The 26,042-nt window shown below is 39.3% G+C and overlaps 1 protein-coding gene across 6 annotated transcripts in view; it reads right to left on the bottom strand.

Moving 5' to 3' along the window:
• LOC119556403 (teneurin-a) overlaps positions 1-26,042 on the bottom strand; it is a 256,048-nt gene that overhangs the window by 62,895 nt on the left and 167,111 nt on the right. For all 6 annotated transcript variants that reach the window (XM_037868580.1, XM_037868582.1, XM_037868583.1 and 3 more), the window contains 2 exons: positions 12,790-13,095; positions 10,012-10,118 (listed from right to left, as the gene is read on the bottom strand). In XM_037868580.1, coding sequence (XP_037724508.1) covers positions 10,012-10,118; positions 12,790-13,095 — 413 coding nt within the window. The remainder of the gene's footprint in view (positions 1-10,011; positions 10,119-12,789; positions 13,096-26,042) is intronic.

Below are 26,042 nucleotides of genomic sequence, written 5' to 3'. Positions count from 1 at the left end.
CATTTGCAAACTTCTATACTTCCAATCAATTCAATTAGTGACATTTGTAAGATACCAATCTTAAAGCGAGAACTTTCTAATCTGGCGACAGAAAGTGCAATTAAAGCCCCGATTAGGGGACATCGCCTGTTTTGAATACGCAAAACGGAATACCCAACTATATCCTATATCCCATTGCTTCGGCTTTGCCTCTTGGCTGGATTTTCGATTCGGCTTGGCCAAATGTGCGCCCATAAATCGACAGACAGAGAGGGCCATACCGGGGGCAGTGGGGGGGTGGGAGCGGGACGGGCTAGATGGTCACAGTGCTGGCCATAAATCTGGTCCTCATGCTGCCATTCCGGCCAAGAGAATCGCAATAATGTCTTCTGTGGTGCTGTAGTTGGTGGCTTCAGCTGCTGCACCGCCCTGTTTTTCACACATAAATTTTGGCATCATATTTTAACGCCATATTAATATGCACACGAGTATAAATCAAAAACTACCCCCACCCACCCCTTTGACCCCTTGACCCCCGCTCACACAGACACACACGCAAACCCATACAGGGACACAAAGTGGCCGTTGTTAACACGTTTGCATTTTGCTTGTGGAAAGCGTAGAGGGGGTGGAGGGAGGGGGGAAGGGGAGCTGGGGGGATTGGACCTCCTGGCTATCGTTTATCGATAACTACGACCGGAGATTTATGGCCATTGGCAGTGGGAATGCGGCGCCAGCAGGTCCTGGCCATCAGGACATCGAGAAAAGAGGGCAGGCAAATGATTGAAGGACTCGATGGAACTCAGAACTCCGGCCAACAAGGGTTAAACAAGTTGGGGCTCAGAGTTACGATGGCAAAACGATAACTTTAATATTATTTATGAAATTATTATTTCAATAACCAATTATTTTTTGAGAGAGGAAGCACTGAACTAAGACTATCTCTTATAAAGGTGTCTAAAGGTAGGCAACGAAATATTTAAATATTCGGAAATCTGAAAAATTATTGGTGCTGCATACTTTCAGGCACCTATATGGGTGATCTCTATAACACACCAACATTTAGAATTCTCTAGTTAAAAGTTTGACCATTTACGTTAGGTATCTCCTTTAAAAACGAAAAACAACTTTTATAAATTTTTTATAAATGAATGGCTTCCGAAAACTTAATTAATAACTTTCCAAAGGTTCCAATCATCTCACATTAGACCATCATTCCAAAAAACCAAAATCCCCTGCGAGCAATTAGCTTTTCCCCCATTCGTATCGATCGAAATTATGTTAATGGGGCCATATTATATATATACTATATATAGAGTGTGTACAGTGCGGACTCCCGCAAACAAACATTTGGGGACGAGAACGTGCGGATCATAAATATATGAGTAATGGGCACAAAGAGCTGTCAATTCGACGGGAAGTGCGTTGTTGGTTATTGTTATTCTTAGTCCAATTCCAATTCCGGACACTTGACAGAACACAAAACATTCCATTGACATGTTAACTAATGCACACACTCGGAGCCCCAATTTTGGGGTAAAATAAAGAAAAGCTGGTCAGAGTCCTACGCAAAGGAACAAATATATATAAGGCCTAGTATCATTAATAAATTAAGAGCTCGGCACAGTTGGTTCTATTAAGTTAACAAGCTTTTCATTCAAGTGTCCTGTCACCCCCGACCATCCCCAAAGCACACCAAACGTCCTTTTCGACTGGGTTGGGCTTCCTTCCACTCGATTCCATTCCATTCCATTCGATTCGATTCGGGTTTCCTTTTCTTCCCGTTGTTTTCGTGCACCAATTAAATTTGATTACAATTTGTGGCCCCATCCCGAAAAAACATCAATTACCACCCCCACGTTTTACTCTCGCTAATGGTTATTTAGTTAGTTTTTATTCCTCAAGTGGAAGCCAGAAAAGCTATAGATTCTTCGCTATACACAGGGGTATCACATAGAGAAAATGTAGATACCATTAAACTCAAATAAAATTAAGAGAATTAAGTAAAAATATAATAATAAAACAGGGATTAAATACCAGTAAAAATATTAAAATTATATATAGATATTTAATAATTAACTAGAGATTAAATGCCAATAAAAATATATTAATATAACAGATATTAAAAACCAGTAAAAATAAAAAAATGTAAAAAGAGATTGAATGCCAATAAAAATATAAAATTAAGTGAGAGCTAAGATCGAATCAATGTTAATGGATTTTAAATATTAATGGATTGTTTTGGAACATTTTCAGTTCAATATTGCTTTCCTGGCTTCCAAGATATATTTAAAGTAATCAAAAATTAATTACCAACTTTCCCGTTCACCTACATGTTCAATGCACATCATTAGCGTGACACATGCCTCCTCGCATTTTCCTCAGTTTTCACCACCCACCTGCCCCCCCCCTGTGATATTTTTTATAGCATTTTCCTATGTGGGCGGGAATGCCACTCCCTTGGCTTTATTTTTAGACCCACTCAAGTTCTGCTCCAGTTGCTGGCTCAAAGGGTGTGCAACGGATGTGTTCGATTAATTATTTCCGCCCCTCGCCCTCGGGAAGTGGGCAATAAACTTTAGAAGCTCCTCTCCGCTTTCGAGTCATGGGCCATGAATAAAAGAGTTCTCGTCCTCGTCCTCGTGCTCGTCCTAGTCCTAGAGCTCGCCTAATGAGACACATCGTCAGGCTTTTGGCCAGGACTAGGACTAATTGCTCCTGCCGGGCTGAAGAACTGGCGAACTGGAGAGCCTGAGAACCATGGCCCAAAAACCATGTCCGAACGTCCAGTGTCAGGGTCAGACAAAAGTTACAGCGGCTGGAAAATTTATGAAACATTTTCTTAATTGCACTTCCTTGAGGAAAATAATTTATTTAAACGACATGCGCACACCTTTTTGGAGCAAGGAGAACGGCGCCCGGAGAAAGGAGGAGAAAGCAGCACGCCCTGCGGTCATTACAGCTGAAAGTGACAAATGTCCTTTTTGCGAATAACTCGTGTGCTTGTGCGTTTTATGTAATTTAAATTGAAATGTCCTTAGATATCCTCTTGTGTTTGTGCCGCCTTTTGAGCAAACGATTTTAGGCAAATTGTATGCGGCCTACGCACAAATTGAAAACAGCTTGTTTTTCTCGGCTTTTCCGCCAACACTCTTCGGAGTTTTCCCACTGCTAATTGACTTTCTTTGTTGCGGCTGTGCGTGACTTTCGCATTTCCGGATGATTGGCCAGTCCCTCTGCTTCCTGCCACGCCCCCCGCCTACCGCCCCCAGTAGCCAGCATGTTTTCCCATGTTTTTGCAGCCCTAAAAAGGAAACACGAAATGCGAGCAGGACAATTTCCGAGTGCTTTGCATAATTCGTTAGGCGCAAAGGGAAACCGCAGAAAAATGAACAATTCCATTCACTAATTGGCAGCTCGGTACGGTGAAGCCACAGTCGATTGAACGATTGTTGTGCATTTGACAGAACACTTTTGCGGTCGACGGGAGCATTGGTCTATGCGAAATTGGGGAAAAAAAACCCAAGGCAAAAGTCAATTACTGCGGAAGAAGTCATCAGAAAAGGAATCCAAACAAAAATGGAATCTTTAGTAATTGTTAAAATGAATATATCAATCACTAGATTTTTTTATTACTTTATAAGTATTTTTAAGCATATAACTATTTAAAGAAATTCTTTTTTTTTGTAATCTCCTTTAAAAGTGTTTAAAAGTTGGCAAAGCAAAAATGCATCTTTCATACTAAATACAGATTAAACGCATATTTATTGTAGCATGCTTTTGTGCATTCTTTTTTAATTGCATTTAAACCGCATTTATTGTTACATACTTTGGTGCACCTTAATAATTCAATTTAAAACGCCTATAAATTTTAATTGATTTCTCCCAAAAAAAAACACCTGGAAATCTGCAACAAATTAAATAGCCTCGTTTTAATTAACTCTAGGCTACTCAGTTGCATCTTGGTAATTAAATGCGTACCCAGTTAGTTACCTTTCAAGCGGCTAAGACGACCTTTCATTGACCATAATAATAACAGCTGCCATAATCGGCTTACAGTTGGCTTAGACCACGCCTGAATTTTCCATAGAATTGTGCATTCCGTAACATGCATTCGCAGCGAGTTCGTGGGACAAAGGCAAAAGGGGCCGCCAGACTTCGCCCACTGTGCGCATCTTGTTTGCCCTTCGCTGTTGCAGCCCTCGGAAAATGTGGGCGTGGCTGGGAAAACCGCAACAAAGCCAAAGGCAGCAACAAATTAAATTTCTAGCAAACCGCAACGCATAGTGAAATGAAAATAAAATCGCATAAACTACAAGGCCAGCTGCTGTAAGTGACATCGCCGATAAGATGTTAAAGGGGGTCAGTTGGTGGGTTTTCCAGCGGGGTTTTCCAGAAGGGGGAGGGAGCGGGGGGTTCAGCCAGGAAAATGTAGAGCGGTATGGCAAGTAAGAGCAGTGCAGAATGAGCCCCATGGGGTCATTGCAGCAGCTTTATAGTACAGTAAGTGCAAAGGCGAAAGCAACAGCAACAGCAATGGCAGTAAGGCATGCAACCACACAGCTGGTGGTGCAGTGACGTAGCCAGGAAATTTTCCAGGGGGGGCAGTTTCGAAGGGGGGCCGCACTGGAGTTTCAACACAGATGAATGCACGAACGTACTTGGCCAGTTGGCATGGCCAAAAAAACAGAGAGAAATATATGATAGTCTTTATAAAACGTTGCAACATGGCAGAACTGGTTAAATTTAAATATTATTTTTAAATATAAAAAATAAATTATAACATATTAAAATTTATAGAATTCCATACATTATTAATTTACAAAACTTTAATTATAATATTTGTGCAATCTTTATTTAAAATTAAAGTTAATAAAATTTTTTTTAAATATATAAGTTGTTTTTTTTGTTATATCATATAATTATCAAGTGAGATATCATATATTAGAGTTTTTCTGGCCGTGTATTCTTCAGGGGAACAGTATGTCGGAAAGGGGGCGTGGCCGGCCTCCATCTGGCTGTGAAACAGTGCATATCGAATGAGTTTCCGATAGTTATCCGCTTAAAAATCGATTAACCTATTTCCGATAACTACTGCAATGCGCATACTGAAAAGGTCCAGCTGCCAGTCAAGCATATTAACTGCTGTCTGTCTGACTTTCTGCCACTGCCACTGCCTCTGTCCCTGTCTCTTTCTTCCGCCCCTCGCCCCGTCTCTTTCGCACCAACAGCAGCCGTCCTGCTCTTTCTGCTTTTGTTGTGATAGAAAGTGGCACATTTGTAAATCGCTGGGCAAACATTTATGCAACTTTATGGGTGGTGGATATGGATGTGAAAATGGATGCTGCTGCTGCTGCGGTTGCACTCTTCCCTCTCTTTCTTCCGCACCCGGGTCTGCCATCTCGCTCGCACTCTGCTGACACTGCGGTCGATTATCGGGACAGATATGACAGCTGGATGCAGATCGCTGCATGTGCATCATACGCAAATGTGCAAATGTGGACTTTAAGCTGTCAGGCGACATCACTTTGCACTGCATGCACTAGCCAGGAAAACTTGGCAGGGAAAAGTGGCGAGAATGCTTCACTTTCAAGGATAATAACATTTATCTCAAGCCTATTATGACATCATCGCAGCCAGCGGATATGTTCAAGTCCTTAAGGCTAATAATACTGAGTAGTGATTTACGTAAATCAACTGGGATTCTGTCTTTATAAATATGTTCAAGATGTTGGGATTACTTTGATTAATAATAACTTAATATTTGTAGTTCCTAACTGTATAGTTAGTAGCGTAAATAAACTGGGATTGTGTGTACTCAAGCTCTTGAGATAATTTTCTGCTTACTACAAGAAGATGTAAGTATTTTACTCATATCATTATTTATTTTAAATATTGACAGCTTGAGCAGGATTTACTATTATCAGAAATGTAAAGCTGATATTATTTTACTAGATGTATTCGGTAAATCTTGTTATTAATAACAATATTTGTAAGCAGCATGAACTGTTTCAAGGCCTGCATAGATAACCTTTTGGGATCTCTGAAACCCCATCATATCTACACACCCTCAAGCACCGCAAACATCTTCCAACGCGCTGCCCTCATAAGTAGGCAACAGAAAATACACATTTTATTTTCGCAGCTTTTTATGTTAATTCGGTCGAGGCCTGAAATACCCCCTCATCACTTGGCCAATTGTTTGTTTTAAGGGGGCGGGGTGGGCGTGGCAAAATGGAGACAGTATGTAAATCAAATTAAAGAGAACAACTCGTGAGGCTGACAAGGCAAACAAGCAAACGCAAGCTGTCTGCCTGTTAATTAACTGACAATGGGCCCCACATATTTGTATATAATTATACAGTATCCGGCCTCCGCCTGCGTATACATATACGAAAATGTATATGATTTTAAATAACCAACCGCAAGTGCTGGCTAATTTTACGGCGAAACGAAACCCTTAATTAATAGAAAATTATTAAGCAAACAGCAGGCAGCGAGAAACTGGATGAGAGGGCCAAAAAGTTGGACTACAACCGAAATATGTATATAAAAATGAGGTAAATTAATTTCTGGCTCACCTGTTCCCCAGTCTGGATCTTAACCCCACAGTTTCTAAAACTATTCAACCATAAAACGACCCCAGGCCCACACACAGATACACACACACACACACAAACACACAAAAAGATACCGTGAAAATCCAGAGGAAAAGCGTAAATTCATTTGCCACACACACATTTACGCACACTGAACAAAAAGCTTTTTACACAAATGAGTTTATGGCGGTTAAATGAGTAGAAGAAGGAGAGCGTAGCGAGGGGCGCCACAAAAATTAATACATTATTTTTATAAGATAAATTTCAAGCATGTGCTGCTGCTGCTGGCTGCCAACAATTAAATCAGTGAAATCCACACGCAGCACCCCAAAAATGCCACCCCCAATCCACAAAATGTTCACAACTTTTCAACTTAAATTCATTTTGTGTCGAAAAGGGGGGGGGGGGGGATTTTCCAGGGACGGCGGCGGTGGCGATTGAGTGGGGGGCTATGGGGTGCCATGTGCCAAGTGCCATCACATACATATTTTTCCCGTGGTTTGTTGTAAATTTGTTTTCGTTCACTTGCAATCCTGTGACACCGCAGCCCCATCAACAGCAAAAACAACAACCTTGCCACCCAGAAAACCCCCCTTTACTACCCCCCTCCCCACCCACAAAACCACCCAACCACCCACCAAACAAGCCGCAGCTTTTAGCCAACTGTAAATCAGTGCCGCCTTCTCTCGAGCAGCTGCTGCTGCTTCTTCTGCGTAGATAATAAATTAAACGCAGGGAGAAAGTGAGAAAAGTGGGGGAGACCCATGGAGAAAGTGTGCAAATAGCAGGAGAATGGTTTGGCTCAAATGTGGCATGAAAATCACACGGGAAAATCCATAAGTTGAATAAAACCAAATAAATACATTTTTTAACTTAAATATTTTAAAAAAAAACTAACTAACTTAAATATAAATAACAAATATTTTAAAGTGTAATCTTAACTTGAAGTCCCATAAATGTATTTAAGAAAGATTAAAACAAGATAAGCACCTAAAAGCTTTAGTTAAAAATGGCTCTTAATAGTTGTTGGCTAAACTTTCTTTTTTTATTTCAAAATAAAAATTAAATGTTTAAAAATGTTATCTTATCCTGTAATCCAACTAATTTATTTTATAAAGACTTAAACAAGATGAAAAACTAAAACCATAAGCTCAAAATGCATTGAAAAAAAATATTGTTGATTAAATTATTAGTTTTTCAACATTTTTTGAGCACCAATTAAGGCAAAAAAGGTCTATAAAATTTAATAAAAGCTAAAATCCAAGAAAATACAGTTTCAAAATACATTTTCCATTCCGATTTGTGAGATACAATCATGCTGCGATTTCCGGCCAACTTGTTTACCTGCAAAACGTCGCGGAAAACTACGCAAATCACTCACACAAAATACCCCAAACAAATTTCAACACACGAAAGGCTTGCTTTCTTTCCTTCTCCAACTGAAGTTCAGCCACATAAATTTGAATACCTTCGCGTAAGATTTATCAAAAAAAAAAATACAAGAGAAAAAACATTTGGCAGTCGGAAAACCTCCATCGGAAAATCTCCGAAAGTGAGAAGAACCTGGCAACCCAGATGTCGACGCACAGACGCTAAAAGTGTCCAAAAAGTTGTGCCAATGTTTCACTAGATAAAATGCCGGGGCACAGAGGCCACCGCAGGAACATTTCAGGGGGGGTTGGGCCGGCAAAAAGGGGGCTTCAAGGTGGCTGAGCAGGCGTCGTCATCGTCGCCATTGCCGTCAACGGTTAGCGAGGGCTGACTGCCTGCCAACCGTCAACCCTTTTGTTTCAAATTAAAATTTACATATTTTAATGTGCAAAGTTTTTGCCAGGGCAAAAACAAGAACAACAACGGACGGATGGACGGGCAGGGGCGTGGGGCTTAGAGGGGCCAAAGGGGGGCTAGGGTTCGCCAGAGCAGAAAAGAGAAATGGGCAAAAAGAATTAAATTGACCTGTAAATATAATTTGGAGGGCAGCAGCCAGGGATGGCACAAAACGTGTTTAATTATCAAGTTGTAAACAAAAAGCAGCAGAAAAAACAGGAAAGTAGTGGGAGAGTATCCGAAAAAAAAGGAAAGTTGGGGAAAGCAGTATCCTTCGGATGTGGCAAGTGCAACTTGTGAAAAGGAAAACATTAGGAAGCCAATTTAATATCTGTTACCAAAGCAGGTGAGATATCTGACAGGAAAATACATTTTTTCTGTAGTCTGTATTTCTAAGGCCCTGCAACTAGTACTATAAGCTCTATTTACTAACATCATTTTTAAAATTTTAATGAATATTTGTTCTGCTGTAAAAGTTAAGTAATTATACCTAACCAAGAACACAAACAATATTTAATTAGATTTTAGAAACATGCTTTAAGAGCGACATCATCATCGCCATGGGTTGTCAATCGATCTGGCGGTTTTTCTGATGCCATCGAACTTCGACCTCGGATGCGAGGGATGCGGTTTCTAATTGCTTGTCAATTGTGCAGGATTCCCTACCAGCAGTTGGCACATTTATCAATTAACATTTTAAGGTGGCCCAGGAATTTATACATCAAGTGAATACACAGAGAAAATATAATGAAGATCTTAAGTTTTGCTTTGAAAGTATTATTTTTTATTTGATATCGTAGTGTTATTGTATGGATTACATTATTCTTTGTTAAAAGATCTGTGAAAAGTAATGAACATTTTAAAATGGATAATTCCATAAATAAAATTGGAATATTAGAAACAGATTTAAGGATTCTGTGACAGTATTAGATATCTGTTTGCAAATCAGGAACAAATTACTCTTAAATAATCTGTGAAAATATTATATATCTATTTGCAAATCAGGAATAAAATACTCCTGAATAATCAAGGTATTCATTTGCTATCAGAAACTAATTACTCTTGAATAATCTGTGAAAATAGTATAAATATATTTGCAAATCAAGAACAAAATACTCTTAAATATTCAAGATGTAAGTAAACTGTGCAAATATTATATATCTTTTTGCAATTCAGGAACAAAATACAATTCAATAAGAATTATTTAAATAATCTGTGAAAACATTGTATATCTTTGAAAATCAGAAAAAAAATTCCCTTGAGTAACTAACTTATTTCTTCAGTATTTATTTTCTCAGTGTATTTACATGTATATGTGTTTACCTAGGCCAACTCTCCGTGCTGTGTTTCCTAGCTTGCCGATGTGTGTGTGTAAGTTAACACCATTTAACGCTAATGTAATGCAAACACTTTGATGTATTTGCCTTGTTATAGCTTGTTTGTAGTTTGCACTTATGTATACACTGAGCGAATATTTGCCCAGGTATGCGAATGCATATGCTCGCCTGTGTGTGTGTGTGTGTGTGTGGATTGTCTTGTGTATTTTTCATTAACCGTGTTGCCATTATGACAATGTCCGATGTTTTTAGCCGGAAGTTCTTCTTACCTGCAAAGTATGCCAACATGGCGGTTAGGACGACGGATACGAATATTAAGGCGATGCTCAAGCATTTCCAGGAACATCGGTGCTGACAGCGTTTATCTATGTGAAACCTGCAAAAATACACAAGGAGAAAAAAGAACCGTGATGAGAGATAGTAGATGGCAAATGGCAGATAGCAGCGTTAAGCAAACTGAGCAATGCATTTGTAATTAACAAAGGGGGGCGGGGGCGACCGCAAGACAGGAATAAAGCCACTCGCCCCCATCGCCTCCATGTCCATGTCCTGGGCCCCACATATCCCGTACTCTGTCCTGTGGCTTTAGACGCTTGACATATCACAAGGACCACAGAAACCAGCCAACCAAACAAACACGTTTCGCATACAGCTAGGAAAATCAAGGGAGATCACGGAGAAAAATGTTCCAGGCTTATGGATGAGGAAAATAATCTATCTAACTTTTATAGTATACAATAACCCATTCTTTTCCTTTATTTAATAAGTTTTTATTCGATTAGTGTGACCATGTACCCTAAAGAAAGCATAGCTTGGCCATGCACCTTGCAGTGTGACCATGCAGTCAGCTCCTCGTGAGGAACTATTTGCGATATGCAGTTATTTTTTAAAAAACTATCTTAGAGAAGCACACTTTTCCAAATTTCTCATATTTTCTCTCCATGCCAAAAACGCAGAGTTAGTGCGCCAATGAGTTTGTCAACTGCTGGCAACAGCTGGCAACTTTTTTAATAAAGCTCCCAACCAAAAAAGGCAACGCATGCAAAATGATGCACAAGACTGAGGACAAAGACCACAGCTCCCTTCCGGCTCCCCACTTGCCCAACCATTCTCGCCCCCAAAAAAGGGTGTTAATCACACATACTACCAACAAGTCTAAGCCGCCGCAGGCAGAGCTGTCAAGTCTTTCGGCGTGGTCGCCTCTAATTGCGTAAAAGTTGAACGAAACGCTGACGAAGGGAGTTACGAAATTTTAGGGGAAACGAATATATAGGGGGAAACCTGGGGGCGGGAAAGGGCCGGCCGGAGGGGGCGTGGTCCCAGCTTAAAGAGAATTAACAATTCTTGAGTTGGCAACTTTCGAAAGTTGCCCAGAATTGGGTTAGACTCGAAAGTGTCCGAGTCAGGCCTTCAAAGGTGATTCAACCCGGTGAAGGAGCAAAAAAAAAATAAAAGAAAAACAGCAGAGAGTAGAGTGGGAAGCCCCTTGGGGAAAATTCCTTAAGGAGTAAGGCACTAACTAGGGAGCTCTGAACTGCGAAGAAGTTTCTGCTTCACGTTGACTTACTAACTAAGTCTTTAAGGTAAGCATCTCACAGGGAAGACATCAAACAAATCTGTAAGATATTTAAAAGGAATACAAACATCTTCCTATGCTAAACAACAAAGGAAATAAAAATATCTTGTTGATCCTAGAAATGAGCTGTCTATTACTATAAAAATCTCTATAGCTCCAACTAAAGTTAAAAACTCTGAGAATTGTCTATACTCAAGCTTAAATTTATTATGATTAGCTATTGCTGAATGACCATGGATTACAACACTTTTAAAAACCGAAAATAGTTTCATCTAGCGGGAGAATCTGTGCGTGTCCTGGCTGTCCCTACGATCTGCCCATCCAAACACACTACTATTGGATCCTGATGGCCAGACCACCTTCTTGTCCGACGAGTGCTCCACAATCTGGTGGAGTTTCGTTCGCATTTCGTGGCAGATGTTCAAGGGCCACCAACAACTGACCAGCTGGCGGAGATCTAAGGACTCGGGATTGTTGGTTGTTTCGGGTTTCTTGGTCCTGCTTCCATCGAAATCGCCGTGACCCGGATTGGATTCGGTCTCAGAATCGGAATCGGAATAGGAATCGCGTCCCGGGACCTTCGGATATTGGGCCCAGGAATCGAGAGACTCCCGATTTGGGCTGGCCACCGCATGGACCTGCTGCCGATGGCGATGCCATTTCGGAAGGCGACCACGAGTCCTGGAACCCGCTCCATCCGCATCCTGTGTCTCCCGCAGCCGGTGCGCACTGTACACCTTGTGGGCCATGCTCAGAGTCCCGATTATCCCCATTGTGATATTTCGATTGCCCAAAATGTAAAACGACTGTCTAGCCTTGTCAATTTTGATGGAGAAAAATGATTGTCCATATAGGGCGTGTCTGGCAGGAATGTCTGTGGCAACTTGGCGTTTAAGGTGAGCAATATTTAATATTAGTAACATAACATATATATTCATAACATAATATTCTTTACGAAATTGACACCAAACTATTTTAATATCTTAAATTATAAAACATCCCTTATTTCTTTTCTGTTGTTCATTGAGCTTAACAATAAAATAATAATATTAATAAATATTATTAAGCTATAAGTGTATGCCTAAACAATTAGCTTCAAATAAGTATAAGGATAAAAAACAGAATTTTCTTTAAAAAAAAAAAAGTTAATAAGGTAGCAATTTAATCAAAATAAATGCCAGTATAATACTTTTCAACTTTAAGACAGCTTTTAAAAATAAGGAAAAGTTCCCGAGAGTGTAAAGGATATCCCAGCTAACTGGGCACGAGGAAAAACAGCCTCCACTCGAACAAAATCAGTTGACTGGAAAGTCATATCCAGTGAAACCCCCACTTCTCAGTCAATTTAACGCTCAGTCACTCGTAGAGTGTTCACTGTGACCCCGGGGCATGGGGGTCAGATATAGGGTTCTCGGGGGGGCGTTGCTCCGCCCCAATGCGATACTTCTTTTTTTTCGCAAGTACTACATACCTGGATGGCGAATATGGCGAATAATGCGGTGCATGCGCTGAGTGGGAATTACGCAACGGGAATCCGGGCATGACCAGTGGCTGTGAGCCGCTTATCTGGCAATTGCCACCGTTACCGCTCCCGGGCGGTCCGACGCCCACCTGCGGTCCTCCGGGCACGCCCACCTGGCCGCCACCGCCCACGCCGCCGGGCATCGTACCGGCGCCCATCGGAAGGCCAACGCCGCCGCGATCGATGCCCCCGTGGCCGATTGTGTTGCTGCCAGTTGACATACTCTGGGGCATCTGCTGTGGGTGGCCACCCAGTCTGGAAAATGCGGAAAAGATGGAAAATTCGGTTAGCCAGTGACTCGCAATGTTGGGGTGCACTTAGAGTGAAAGTGAGTAATGCAAGTTATAATAAAATCATTTCCCTATATAGTTGATACTTAACTTATTATTTAACCCGCTTGTTACAAAAAATTTCAGGCATTTTTGCACAAGAAATGCAGTCCATCTTAAATTTAAGCTACGAACATTCTCTTATTTATTTTCAGTTATTAATTTATTTTTAATTTTTTTATTTTTAACTTTTGTTCAAGACCATTTTACCATTTTTAATAGCCTTCTTTTGATGGGAACTCACTAGAGGCTTATATGAGAGTTAAAATAAACATGAAGAAATTCTGGAATTACTCAGCACTTATTGCATTAAACCCCTAAACTATAATTAAAATTATCTTAGCAAATCTTCCTTGGTTTAATAATAGCAAAGCAACATATTTAAAATTAACCAAAGCACAATTTGGATTGCTATGTTTAATATAACAATAAAAAAACCAATTAGGGAAATAGTTTATTTGTTTAAGTATTTTTTTTTAGCTTCCTAAATATTTTTTGAAATGTCTTGCCTTGACTTTTTTATAGCCCAATTTATATTATTATTATATTTTGCCTAAAAAATGCAAATAAAAAATTGTTCATAAAATTCCTAAGCTATTTTTCTCCCAGTGCACTGTTGCTTGTAATGCGGAAATTAAAACATGTGCAAAAGTTTTCGCTCCACATTGGCCTCTCGCTTTTCGCTCGGCGATGTTACAATATTTAAATCGCATCCTCGCGGACAAAGGCTTATTGTTGTTGCCTCGGCCCGCTGTGATTGCTATTATTATTTTTAACGGTTAAGTGATGCGGAAATTTTAAATTAAAAAACATAAATCAATGCATGTGTGTGCGGCAACCATTGTATGGTGAATCGCGAATGGGCAATGGGTTGAACGAAAAATTCAAAAAAAGAAAGGTTTCATTACCCCCACCATGGGGAACTTGACCACTTTTTTTGGCCAAAACCTACCTTTACCACTACCTAATAATGTATAATTCCCGCATTTTTGTCTGCTAAATGTCAGCTTTGATGTTATCTTAAAAAAAAACAGTATGCATACATCATTGTTATTCAATAACAATAACTTAAAAATTATTTCACAACATCGATTCCCCTACATAACGTTGATATAAAGGTTTTTAGTATTATTGTTAAGAATTATAATGGAAATAATAATAAAATTACGATTTCGCTTAAAAAAAATGGGAAATAAATATCGAAAATATTTTTTTTTAATTAATGTTGATCTTTTTATTAAAACATATAATGAACTTTTTTTTGATTTAAATAACAAACCTTTTTTTCTAAAAAAAAAAGGCGAGACCACGCCCATCTTTTTTATTTTATTGTTTTTAAGAATTATATACTTAATTATATTATTAATTAATGCCACAAAAAATGGTCATATTCCCCACAGTGCGGCAGTCGGGCGATTTTTGTTGTTGTTTGTGTTTTATTATCGCGCAGCATTAAGCGGAAATGCAGTTGCTGCTGCAATTTCTCGATAACTGCCGCCATTGTTGGAAATTCCTGTGCCTGTGTGTGTGTTTTTGTACGTGTGTTTGTGTGCATGTGTGTGGCTGCCATTTTCAGACGATGCCCGCAAGTATGCAACAGGAATTACATTTATTTCGAGGCTCACAAGCCCAAAGTCGTTTTTTTTGTGGACCGAAACGATAGATATAGATTAAGATATTGTCACAGCTATAATTGTGTTATTGCTTAACTTCAAAGTGCTGAGATCTTTCGGTTAAAATTGGGCTTTTTATTTAGAATTTAATTCAATTGAATTTCTTTGATTTTCTATATTTTTGATACATTTATTTGCCAATAAAAACTGCCGAGTCATGGGAAGGCTTATACTTTTACGGCAACAGCTTGATTTATTTTTCAAGCAAATATTTAGAATTCCTGAGAGGTTGATTTATGTATTTTAATTTTCTGTATTCACTGAGAAAATATCTTGTTTTCTTGACAACACAGCTAGCAATAAAAAAAACATGGACTTATATAAGCAAACTATAGGTGGAGTAAGCTATTGATTGTTAAATTGTGTCTAAAATGAATTTAAGTAATTTTGCTGAGAAAGTAAAATATAAAAACAAGGAAGAACGCTATAGTCGAGTACCTCGACTATCAGATACCCGTTACTCAGCTAAAGGGACCAAAGGGAAATGGAGATATGCAAGCAGCAAAGCGAGATTTAAGTGCGCCACCTACCGGCGGAAGACAGATTTAAGCATTGTGGGCGTTAGGGTAGGATCAATCGATAGGTATTGACGAGACCAATACATTTCAGTTAAAATTTGTTATCTAGTATAAAAATTGTGGGCGCCACAGGCTTGGGCGGTTTGTGGGCGTTAGAGTGGGCGTGGCATATTCGCATAACAAACCTGCGCTGCGTACAAGGCTACGGAATCTAAATCTGAAATCCCAATACTCTATCTTTAATAGTTTCCGAGATATCCACGTTCATATTTACGGTTTTTTGAAGTTTGTGGGCGTTAAAGTGGGCGTGGCAAACTTTTTTTTGGGTCAATCGATAGGTATTGATGAGAACAATTCATTTCAGTTTAAATTTTTACTCTAGCATCAAAACTGTAGAAGCCACAGTTTTGGGCGGTTTGTGGGCGTTAGAGTGGGCGTGGCACTCTACTGAAACAAACTTGCGCTGCGTAAGAAGCTCAGGAATCTGCTCGCCAAATCTCAATAGCCTAGCTCTCATAGTTTCCAAGATCTCAGCGTTCATCCGGACAGACAGACGGACAGACGGACAGACGGACAGACGGACAGACGGACAGACGGACATGGCTAGATCGACTCGGCTAGTGATCCTGATCAAGAATATATATACTTTATGGGGTCGGAAACGCTTCCTTCTGCCTGTTACATACTTTCCGACGAATCTAGTATACCCTTTTACTCTACGAGTAACGGGTATAATAACTATTTTAACTTTTAATTGTAGCTTTACGATTTAAAGTGACAATCCACTATTTTTCAGTCGTTTAAAATCACTCTTCATTACTTGAAGGAATTTAAACACTTTATAATATGATTTTTGTTATGGAATGTATTCTAAAAATGATTAGCTAGTACTTAAAAGATCTTCCATTGATTTAACAGTTTAATGGCTTCAATGGGAGTCCATTCAATTCGAATTTTCCCAGTACTTTCGACTCAAGAGCCAGTGGCTGGCCCGCGTTTTAACCCGTTTCGAGGACCTTATCGGGGCCATGGCTATTTTTATTCCCAGCCCGAGCGACAAACATCATTGTCATTGTACCGGGCTCATCGTCAGCTGCTGTCGCGTGCATTTGACATATCACATTTGTCCCTATTCGTATCTCTTCGTTTTGCTTTTGGCCCGCTTTGGTTTTTGGGTTTCATCGTATTTGTATTTGGTTTTATTTCCCCTTTTTTTCTTTTTTGGTTGCGGCTCTCCGCTTTGGCCGCCATTTTGGCTTTGTTATTTATGGCCATGTCAAGCGGTCGCCGGCTGGTCAAGCGTGTGCCACGCCCCCCACGCCCCCTTCCTCAGCGATTTGGCCTGCATTTGACATGCGGTTATTGTGTGCGGGCTTCTTCTCTTTTTATTTTTATTTTTTCATACCATTTTTTTATATTTATATTTTTCCATTCTTTCCAGTGGCCATCGAATAAACTTGTATATTGCAGGCAGCTAGCCCTATAATAATCCCAAAAGTTCTGTCTGATATTTCATATTCAAAATTTTGAAAAAAAAAAATAGGCGAAAACCAAAAATCAAGCTGCAAATTTACGAGTTTTTGCCACAAAAGTTACTAGATCAGTGTAATTTATGGCGGGAAAGGGACGGCACGAATGCAAAACAGAACAATGAATGGCACCCTGGGGTCTTGGGAGCGAGAGAGACGGCTGCAGCGGCCGAGAAAGAGACGGGGAGCACAGAAAGCCGCTTACACCAGCAGGCACAAGACAAATGTGCCTCTGTGTGCGTGTGTGTATCTGTGTGAGCTCGGGACAGCTTAGCAAATACTAAGCCAGCCAGCGAGCAGCGCAAGCTGTGCCTGTGATTTATTAGCAACAATAATAGAATTAAACAATTTAAATTAAGTTGTAGCCGAAACCATAAACAGTCTGCCAAGCGGCCCTGCGGGTTAGGCTCCACCACCCCCGCCCAACAATCCCCCTCCCCTGGCTTACACACACACACGCAACGTTTTGTTGCCACTAACTTTGATACCCTTGAAAGTGAGGCATTATCGAATTGAAGAAGCAAATACAATTTGAAACACTTCGGGCGGTTATTGAAAAGAAAGACAAAGAAATCATGAAAAAATAATCCGGCTCGAAGGACCAAGTACAGTGGTCGGCATAAGTACTTTGACAAAACAAAAGTTAAATATACTCATAATTTGAACTTACTTCGTGTAAACTATAGGCATCAATGGAAAGGTAATTTCAATGCCGTTTGAATGATACAATGCATTTCTTTACCCATTCAGTATTTATTGAAAAGGACGAATTTGCGTAAATCAACTTTTAAATTTTTTTTAAAAACTTTTTTCCTCGACTTGAAAACTTAAATTTTTTGATGCAAAAAGTTTCTTCAAACAAAAATAATAGTAACTGCAAAAAGAATTTTTCAAAAATCATTTTTCTTATATTTTTTATGAATTTTTGAAAATGCTTAAAAACAGGCATTTGAGCCATATTTTTCTCTTTTTCATACAAATTTTTTCCGACATTGTCACCTTCAAAAAATCATAAAAAATATAAGGAAAATGATTTTTGAAAAATTCTTTTTGCAGTTACTATTATTTTTGTTTGAAGAAACTTTTTGCATCAAAAAATTTAAGTTTTCAAGTCGAGGAAAAAAGTTTTTAAAAAAAATTTAAAAGTTGATTTACGCAAATTCGTCCTTTTCAATAAATACTGAATGGGTAAAGAAATGCATTGTATCATTCAAACGGCATTGAAATTACCTTTCCATTGATGCCTATAGTTTACAAGAAGTAAATTCAAGTTATGAGTATACTTAACTTTTGTTTTGTCAAAATACATATGCCGACCAGTGTACATGCGGGTTCCCATTTTCAATATTAATCGTTTTTAAAAAATATATTATGATACATTCTTGAATAAAATAACATTTCAATTCTACTTAAGAAACAGACAGATGTAGAAATCCACAAATTAATTTTTAGAAACCGGCTCGTAGGACCATAACCAATAAGCTTTTAATTTAAAGTTGATTTTATTAACAGATTATATATATAAACTATTATAACCGACTGCTTAAGCACTTATAAACCTTTTGTTTCTCACACTCTTGTACTTTTGATAGTTTAATTTAATTATACCCAAAATGATATACGTTTCATTAAAGGAAAATAATCCAATTTCAAACTGAAACCGAATTATAGAAGTACCTTCAAGTTCGTGGCGCCAAATTTAAATGTATCGCTTGACCAGCAGGCGACGGAGCAGCGGAAGCACAGCTGGGGGAAAGTTGGAAAAGCGATGGGGAAAAGCGGGGCAAGGGGAATCGGAGAAAGGGGGCTGGGGAAAGGGGACTTCATCGCGCTGCTGGCGGGGCATTACAAATGCTTCCTGTGCATACATTTGGCAGCAGTTTGTGTGTGCTGACGCTTTTCCACTTCGTGTGTATATTGTTGCCATTATTATTGCCGTTGACCAACCACAGCAGCAGTCCCACTTTCACCCGCTTTTCCCACACCACCAGCACCACCACCACCCTGACACTCGACGAAAGTTGTGCACACGCAATATGGAGTGGTGCAAAAAAAAATAGTGCACAAAAAATGTTGCATACTTTTAAGTGCAGCGCATTTTGTAACTCAAAATGGCAGTTTGTAGTTGGGTGAGTGAGTGTGAGTGCAAGTGTGTCTGTATGTGTGTTTCCGTAAGCACTTGTGTTTGTGTGCGCGCGTGTGCTTGATTGTTTAATTTAATTTGGATTTAAAAGCAACGCATAACAAAGATTGCCAGCAATTATTTTTTGCCCGACACTCTTGTTATTCAATCAAATAATATTCATTTCATTTGCAATCAACAACAGCAGCAGCAGCAGTAGCAGTAGCAGCTGCAGAAAAAGTTTTGCTTTTATTAAATTCTGTTTCTGTTTATTCCGCTTTGTGATAATAAATACTGTTTTTCCACTAGCCATGGGGAAAAGCCATGGGAAATGACGATGGTTTGCGTAAAAGGGACATAAATCCAGTGGGGCAAACTGCAATACCGAAATCAAAATGGAAGTGCAGTTCGGGGACAGCATTTGAGATTGAATTGAAGGTCCATTTCTGCTTTCATCATAAAATCAATGCCTTGGTTTTATTGCACAGAATGGGGGGATTTTGTGGTATTATGTTACCACAATTCAGATTTTTATTTCGTGTCGGGGTCAGCTCATATAATTGGAAAGTCAAAACAATGTTAACTAACGTCTAAAAATGTCTTAGCAAGATTGAATAATTTTCTTTTTATTTAATGAAACATTTTCTGTATGATATCTGATATATCTTCTGCGTACGACCATTATTGACCCTTTGTTTAAATAGAAAACAGTTTCTAAAAAATTCACCAACATCAATTGAGAGATTTCCCTTCGACGGAAGCAGCAACAACAACTGTAAATAAATTTGATAAATTTCCCTGGGTTTTCCTAAGGCCCTTTTCTCCCTTTCTCTGCCATTTTCCATTTTCCGCATTTTTTTCATTTCCCATTTTAGTTGCTTTTCCCCTAAACAAACGATCGAGCCTCGAGGCCATGGAACATTTTGTGCAAAGTTTTCAATGGGCCACCCACACACTCACATAGTCGCACATACATTGAGTGGAAGTGGAACAAAACTATGAATGTAGTTTTGCTGGCATTGTTGGGTTAACTCTGCCCCTGCCCATGCCCCTTAACCCTTGGCTGTCCCGTCATCGGATTCGTGCCTCACAAAGCGAAAACTAACCAAAACGCCCACCAAAAACGTGATTTTCGCCAAATTTCACACAGAAACACTCACACAAGCGGAAAATTGAAGAAGAGAAAGAGAGGGCACGAGAGGAGCAGAAAGAGATGGCATGTTAGAGAGTAAGAGAGATGAGAGTACGAAGCCAGGCAACCAAGATAAATCCAAACAAAATTACACGCTGTGTGTGAAGCGCTGAAAACGTGCTAGAAAAATGAAGCGCGAAATCAATAATAACACACAATAAAAAGGGACAGCTGTAGCGAAAAGAAGAGCGAAAGAGACAGCTATACGGGGAGCGAAAGAGATGGGGGCAAATAGGTGAACAACAAACTGTGGCAAAAGGCTACGTGCAACATTACCATTTGCAAGTGCAAGCAAATCAGAGCAATTTCATTGTCCTGTCACGCGTTCAAAAAGTGCTTAAATTGGCCAAGGGAAAACAAAAGATTTTTCCAACGAAAGAGTGTCAAATAATTGTTGGAAACAATGGATTCGATTTGCTAATTTTAGGAGAGAAATAAAAAAAAATCATGAGCACTAAAAAATGACAAAAACCCAATGTAGATTGCAGGCTAAAGACATATACATAGTTTGCAAAAAAATAACTTTTTATACAATATAAAATACCTTGTTATATATTTTTAATCTCTTTTAAGTCTTTTTTTTTTTGTTTTGTCAGTAACTTGGTTTTTTTACGACCTCTGATTTTTTTTTACCATAAATATCATGTTTACTTTTTGCTAAAACGTAAAACTTCCCCCACTTAAAACCTTTTCCGCGAGACTTTAAAATGTTGCCAGCTCTACAGTATTTTTTTTTTAGCATTTGCCTCAACCGCTTTTCCTTTGAGCATAATTTTCTTTTCTTCCTGTCTGAGACAAAAGGCAGCTAGATGAAAAACAAAAGGAAAATCGCAACGATGGCCCAGACAAAGAAACTTTTGGGGCAAAATTTTGCGGCGTTGTGCTGGAGGGCAGGGGCGGCGGTTAGAAGGGGGCAGGGGGGGAGGGGGACAGGGGGCAAATCAATTTAATTAGTTTCTGACTTTCATTTACAAATTATGCATAAATCTGTAGACAGCGCCCCAGAGACCATAAATTAAGCGCCAGCGCCAAACTCAAACTCTTGGCCAAAAATAAAAGAAAAAAGCCGGCGGAAAAAAGAAAAGCGAAGGAAAAGAGAAAAACTTTTACGGAGCACAACACAAACAACAACAAAACTTGTATCTAACTACAGAAGAGGAAGAAAATAGGAGGAAAAACGAGGGTTGGACGCAAAATTAATTTGCGCTTTTATTAAATTTTCTTTTGCCGCTCTTCGCAGGACACGAGGCACAAAAGGGCGTGGTGGAAAGGGGGCGGTGAGGTGGCGAGGAGGTCAGGGGTCGGTGGGCGGCGGGGGGCAGGTAATCACGCCCACAGGGGAAAACACACACCCCCCACCCACACACACACACACTCATCTACAGCGCGTATGAGCAATTTTTATCGAGCGTAAAAGCAACAAGCGAATAAAGGAGCAAAAGGATATCCAGAGGAGGAGATAAAGGGGGTGGAAAATGCCAGGGAGGGCGGGTGGAGGGGGTGCTGAATTTAGCCAACGCTGCTGTCAAACAAAAATGCAACCCCTTGAACAATTTTTTATACACGATTTATTTCCATTTTCTGCTATCCCTTTATTTTTTTTTGCACAATTTTCTTTTCTGAAGAGGGTTTGGGGCCAAATACCCCACGAATTTTCCATGCTCCAATGCACGCAATATCAAAAGGGGACATGAAAATTATTACAAAAAAAAAAACGCTAAGAAAATTGAAACAAGTACTTGGATTTTTTCGCCCAAGAGATCAATCATTAAAGTTAATTTTCGGAAGAAGATTTGGTGATTCGTGGGGAGAAATACCTCTCAAGAAATAAGATATTTGAATTTAAAAAAATCTCTACGAATTAAAAGAACATAGTTAGTTCAAAACTTTTCAAATACTTCTTCTATTACGGGTTTTTGTATACTTCGCTTTGACTTTTTTTTCACCAACCTCAGCTTGCTGCAAATATTTAATTAACAATTTCATAAATCCCCTCGAAGTCTTGCGAATTCCCCCCATTTTATTGCCACATTTTTCTCCCACTTAAGTCGCTCAACAAATTGCAAGTTCACGACTAAACCGAAAGGTAAATGATCTAAAAATGGCAACCAGGGGCGGAGTGGGGCGCTTCTCCGAGGGGGATATATCAGTTACGCGCTCTCGTGGCAGATGATTCTGCAAAATGGAAGCGAAGCCCCGGCCTTAACCCTCCACTGGCCCCCTGGGTGAAGTCGGTCGACTAATAACACCCCGAGGGAACAGCCAGTCGCCAGGGGGCGTGGCCATGGGCGGGGACGGGGACTTGGGAAGGGGGCGGCGACTGGCAATGATCAAAGAATTTTTCACTGCGCTCTGGTTCATCCTTTTGATTTTTTTTCCCTGCGAGTTGCCATGCTAAATTTTTGTTATGACGGCGGAATTAATATTATTAAGGGTCGCACACTCAGCGAAAACACCGTGCTAAAATCAAGTACAGAAAGTCTAGATTTAAGAACGTTCGTGCTCAAAAAGTTCTCAAATTTTGGATTTAAATATATGTCCACTCTTATAATTCCCAACTGTTTATTTTGAAAGTGCTTGGTATATAAGGCGCCTGAGCGGCAAGATTAATGTAATTTATGAATCTCGTTTACCCATTTTCAGTTTCCAGTTCTTATTTCTCTTACTAGTATATAATTAATACAGAATCCAAATAAAAAAAATATAAATACTTTATTAATAAATCGTTCATGTTTATAGAACAAATATGGCTATATTTAGGAATTATTCATTCTTGATTGAAGACCGAAAGGTTCTAAAAAAGTACTGAAATGGAGTATTATCTGTCTTAAATATACGTACTTAAAAACTGTTCTTTGTTCTCGAGATTGGCGAAGTTTTGACACTAAAAATACTTGATTCAAGCACGAAATATTAGATTTTTTTCTGAGTGCACAGACCGCTTGGTCCCTTTTTTTTTGTTGTTGTGTGTTTTTTGCAGCCGTTAAGTTGATAATTTCGCGATGGCAAGCCAGCCAGAGGAAAAAAAAAGGAAAATATGGAGGGGGTTTTCCACGACGTCATTATCAGCAAATGCCGCACTCCGCTTTGTTTGACAAAAGGGGGCACCCAACCCCCTCAAGCACCCAACCCCTCTGCTCATCGTTTTCCCTGTTTATGGCCCTTATTAAATATTTACATTTTTGGCAAGTTTGAAAAGCGCCTTTAATTGCTGTCACTTCTAGATTAATTATTTACACAGCCCACAGAAACACACATTGCTGCTCGTTTATTCCCTGTGCGAATAAATCGAATGAATTTAATTAGAGTTGGCGGTCTGTGGAGTTCAACTACAAGTAATCGATTTAAGGGAATATGTTTTTGGTTATAGGGCACAGGCTTAGGATAAATATTTAAGATCCCTAAAGGTATATATAGAAGGAAATTAAAAGGTTTTTTAAATTTTTCAAACGAAAAGACTAAAAGTTTTACCTATGAAAATTAAAAGAATTTTAATGTATTGTCTGGTTTTATTTTTACTGTTTTTTTTGTGGTATAAGATACAGGCTTAGGATAAATATTTAAGATCCCTTAAGGTATCTATAGACGGAAATTAAAAGGTTTTTTTAAATTTTCCTAACGAAAAGACTAAAAGTTTTAACTATGAAAATCAAAAGAATTTAAATGTATTTTCTTGTTTTATTTTTACTTTTTTTTATTCAGTATTTCCTGTAACAGCTATTTAACTATAGACAAAAACCCGGAATAAAAAAACCAAATAAAAGCTAAGCTTCCTGCTGCACAAACTTCCAAGTAATTTCCTCTCCTTTCAGAGGGCATTCTACAGTCGAGTTTTTCAATTTCCCCCATTTTCCCCGTTTGTCAAGTCTGCATTTGTCTGTCAGCCGCCAACGCGGGCGTCGGAAAATGGAAAATGGCAAGGGGAAAGGCCTGAAAAGCGTCGCGCGATAAGCGCCTCAAACATTTTTCCAAGCGCTTATTAATTGTGTTTGTCGAGTGACGACGGCTGCTTGAGCCCGGCGAAAAAGGATACGCAAGGTAACGAGGGTGTTTGCCAAAGGATTATGCAGCGATGTCCTCGACGCGACGCTCCAAGGCAAACACGGAAAGCGAGGAGGAAAACTCGGGAAAGCGGCTGAAATTTAGTCGGCATTTTCCGCCCTCCGCAGCCACCTGCTGGGCAGCAGAAAGATTTTTAATATTTGCCAGAAGTGTGGCAATAAAATCAATCGAGCTAATAACGGAAATTGCCCAAGGAAGAAAAGCGGAAAAAGCGCAGGGCAGAAATTGGGAAATCGAAAAACGCAGCGGGTCATCGGCCAGCAAGCACGTGGCATTTTGCCTCATCAGAAAAAAATAAAATATATATATATATTGCTATGCCTCGATTCCGATTTGAAATGGCATAAATTGAATTAGACGCCATGTCCCCGGATTTTCGGATTCATGCAGCTGCAAGTGCAGCGGAAAGCCACCACCAGCAAAATGGGAAAATAGAAATAGAACAGAAAGACGGCAAAATAACAAAATAGCATCCCTGATATTTCGCCGTCCTGCGATTCTGGAACACCCCCTCATTTTGACCACTTTTGGGCGTTGCCATAAAGCAAAGTAATATGCTTGCCCATCTGGCTAATAATCAAATAAATGGGCGTGGTCATATTTTTAGATTGCCAACAGCCCGCTTTTTATTTCCGGTCCATCAATTATCGAAGGACCTGTGATCCCAGAGAAAGGGAAAGTCAGGGGATATATTTAAAGATTCTTCCATACCCTTCAAAATTAAAAAAAATATAAGATTCTGAAGATTTATAAATTTATAAATCCTAATTTTGCATAGACCATTCATTGCCATTGAAAACATATACATTTTCAAATATTACATAGATGTTTCTATATATTTCAAAATTTTTAAAAGCAAAAGATTCAATTTATTATAAATATATACAATACAATAAACTAAAAAAAATACTATAATATATGCTACAACAAGGAAGGATACATATTTTTTAAAATAATAGCTAATTAAAATCCCTTTAAAAATGAGTACTACAGTAGTTCTAATGCTTGCCAAGGGGAAACCCTCCTTATCGAGGCGGCCAACATGTAATTATACAATCTCGGACTGCCTTTCGTAACCATATTAATTTTCTGGCATTTCATAACGCACAATGGTGATGATCTCCATGGGTCCAGTGACCGCCCTCAAGTTAATTTGCAACATAATCTTTTAATCTGGTTTTTGTGTCAAGCGCAGACCGAGCAGCATTGCAGGCAAATAACGGGTGGTTATTTCCCATTTCCCATTTTCCACCCGAAAGGGAAAAGCCACCCCATCGACAGGGCCATCAACCCTTGATGGCGAAACGGTGGATGGGATTTATGAAAAATTCATTAGTTCCGTGTGCGCTTCTCGCATCCATGGGATGACATATGAACCTTATGACGCCCCAGGCACCCACACACTTTCACTTCTCGCAGGACATTGTCCACTTGGTGGTCGCAAAAAAGAAAAAAAAAACAGAAAAGGGGATCGGAAATATGAGCAATGCATTAGCCAATAAATACATCCGCCGTAGACCATTAATCCGTTCCGACTTCCTGCATTGCAAAAAGCCGCATTGTCTGAATTTCGACAATTGCTGGTTTTCAAAAATGGTGCGAGGTTTTTTAAATAGAATTTTTGGGGCTGCAGAAAGTCATCCTCCCATACTTTTTCCATGCTACAAAATAGCATACATTTCAAACAAACTCAAAGGAAAAGTCTTCACTGCTGCATGAAATCTTAAAAATTATAAAAAAGTGGCATCGCATTTTTGAAACACTTTCATCCACTTTA

This window comes from Drosophila subpulchrella, chromosome X (assembly GCF_014743375.2).
Source record: "Drosophila subpulchrella strain 33 F10 #4 breed RU33 chromosome X, RU_Dsub_v1.1 Primary Assembly, whole genome shotgun sequence".
Classification (NCBI taxonomy): Eukaryota; Metazoa; Arthropoda; class Insecta; order Diptera; family Drosophilidae; genus Drosophila; species Drosophila subpulchrella.
Note: the sequence above shows the minus strand (reverse complement) of the source record. Positions and strands in the feature narration are given on the sequence as shown.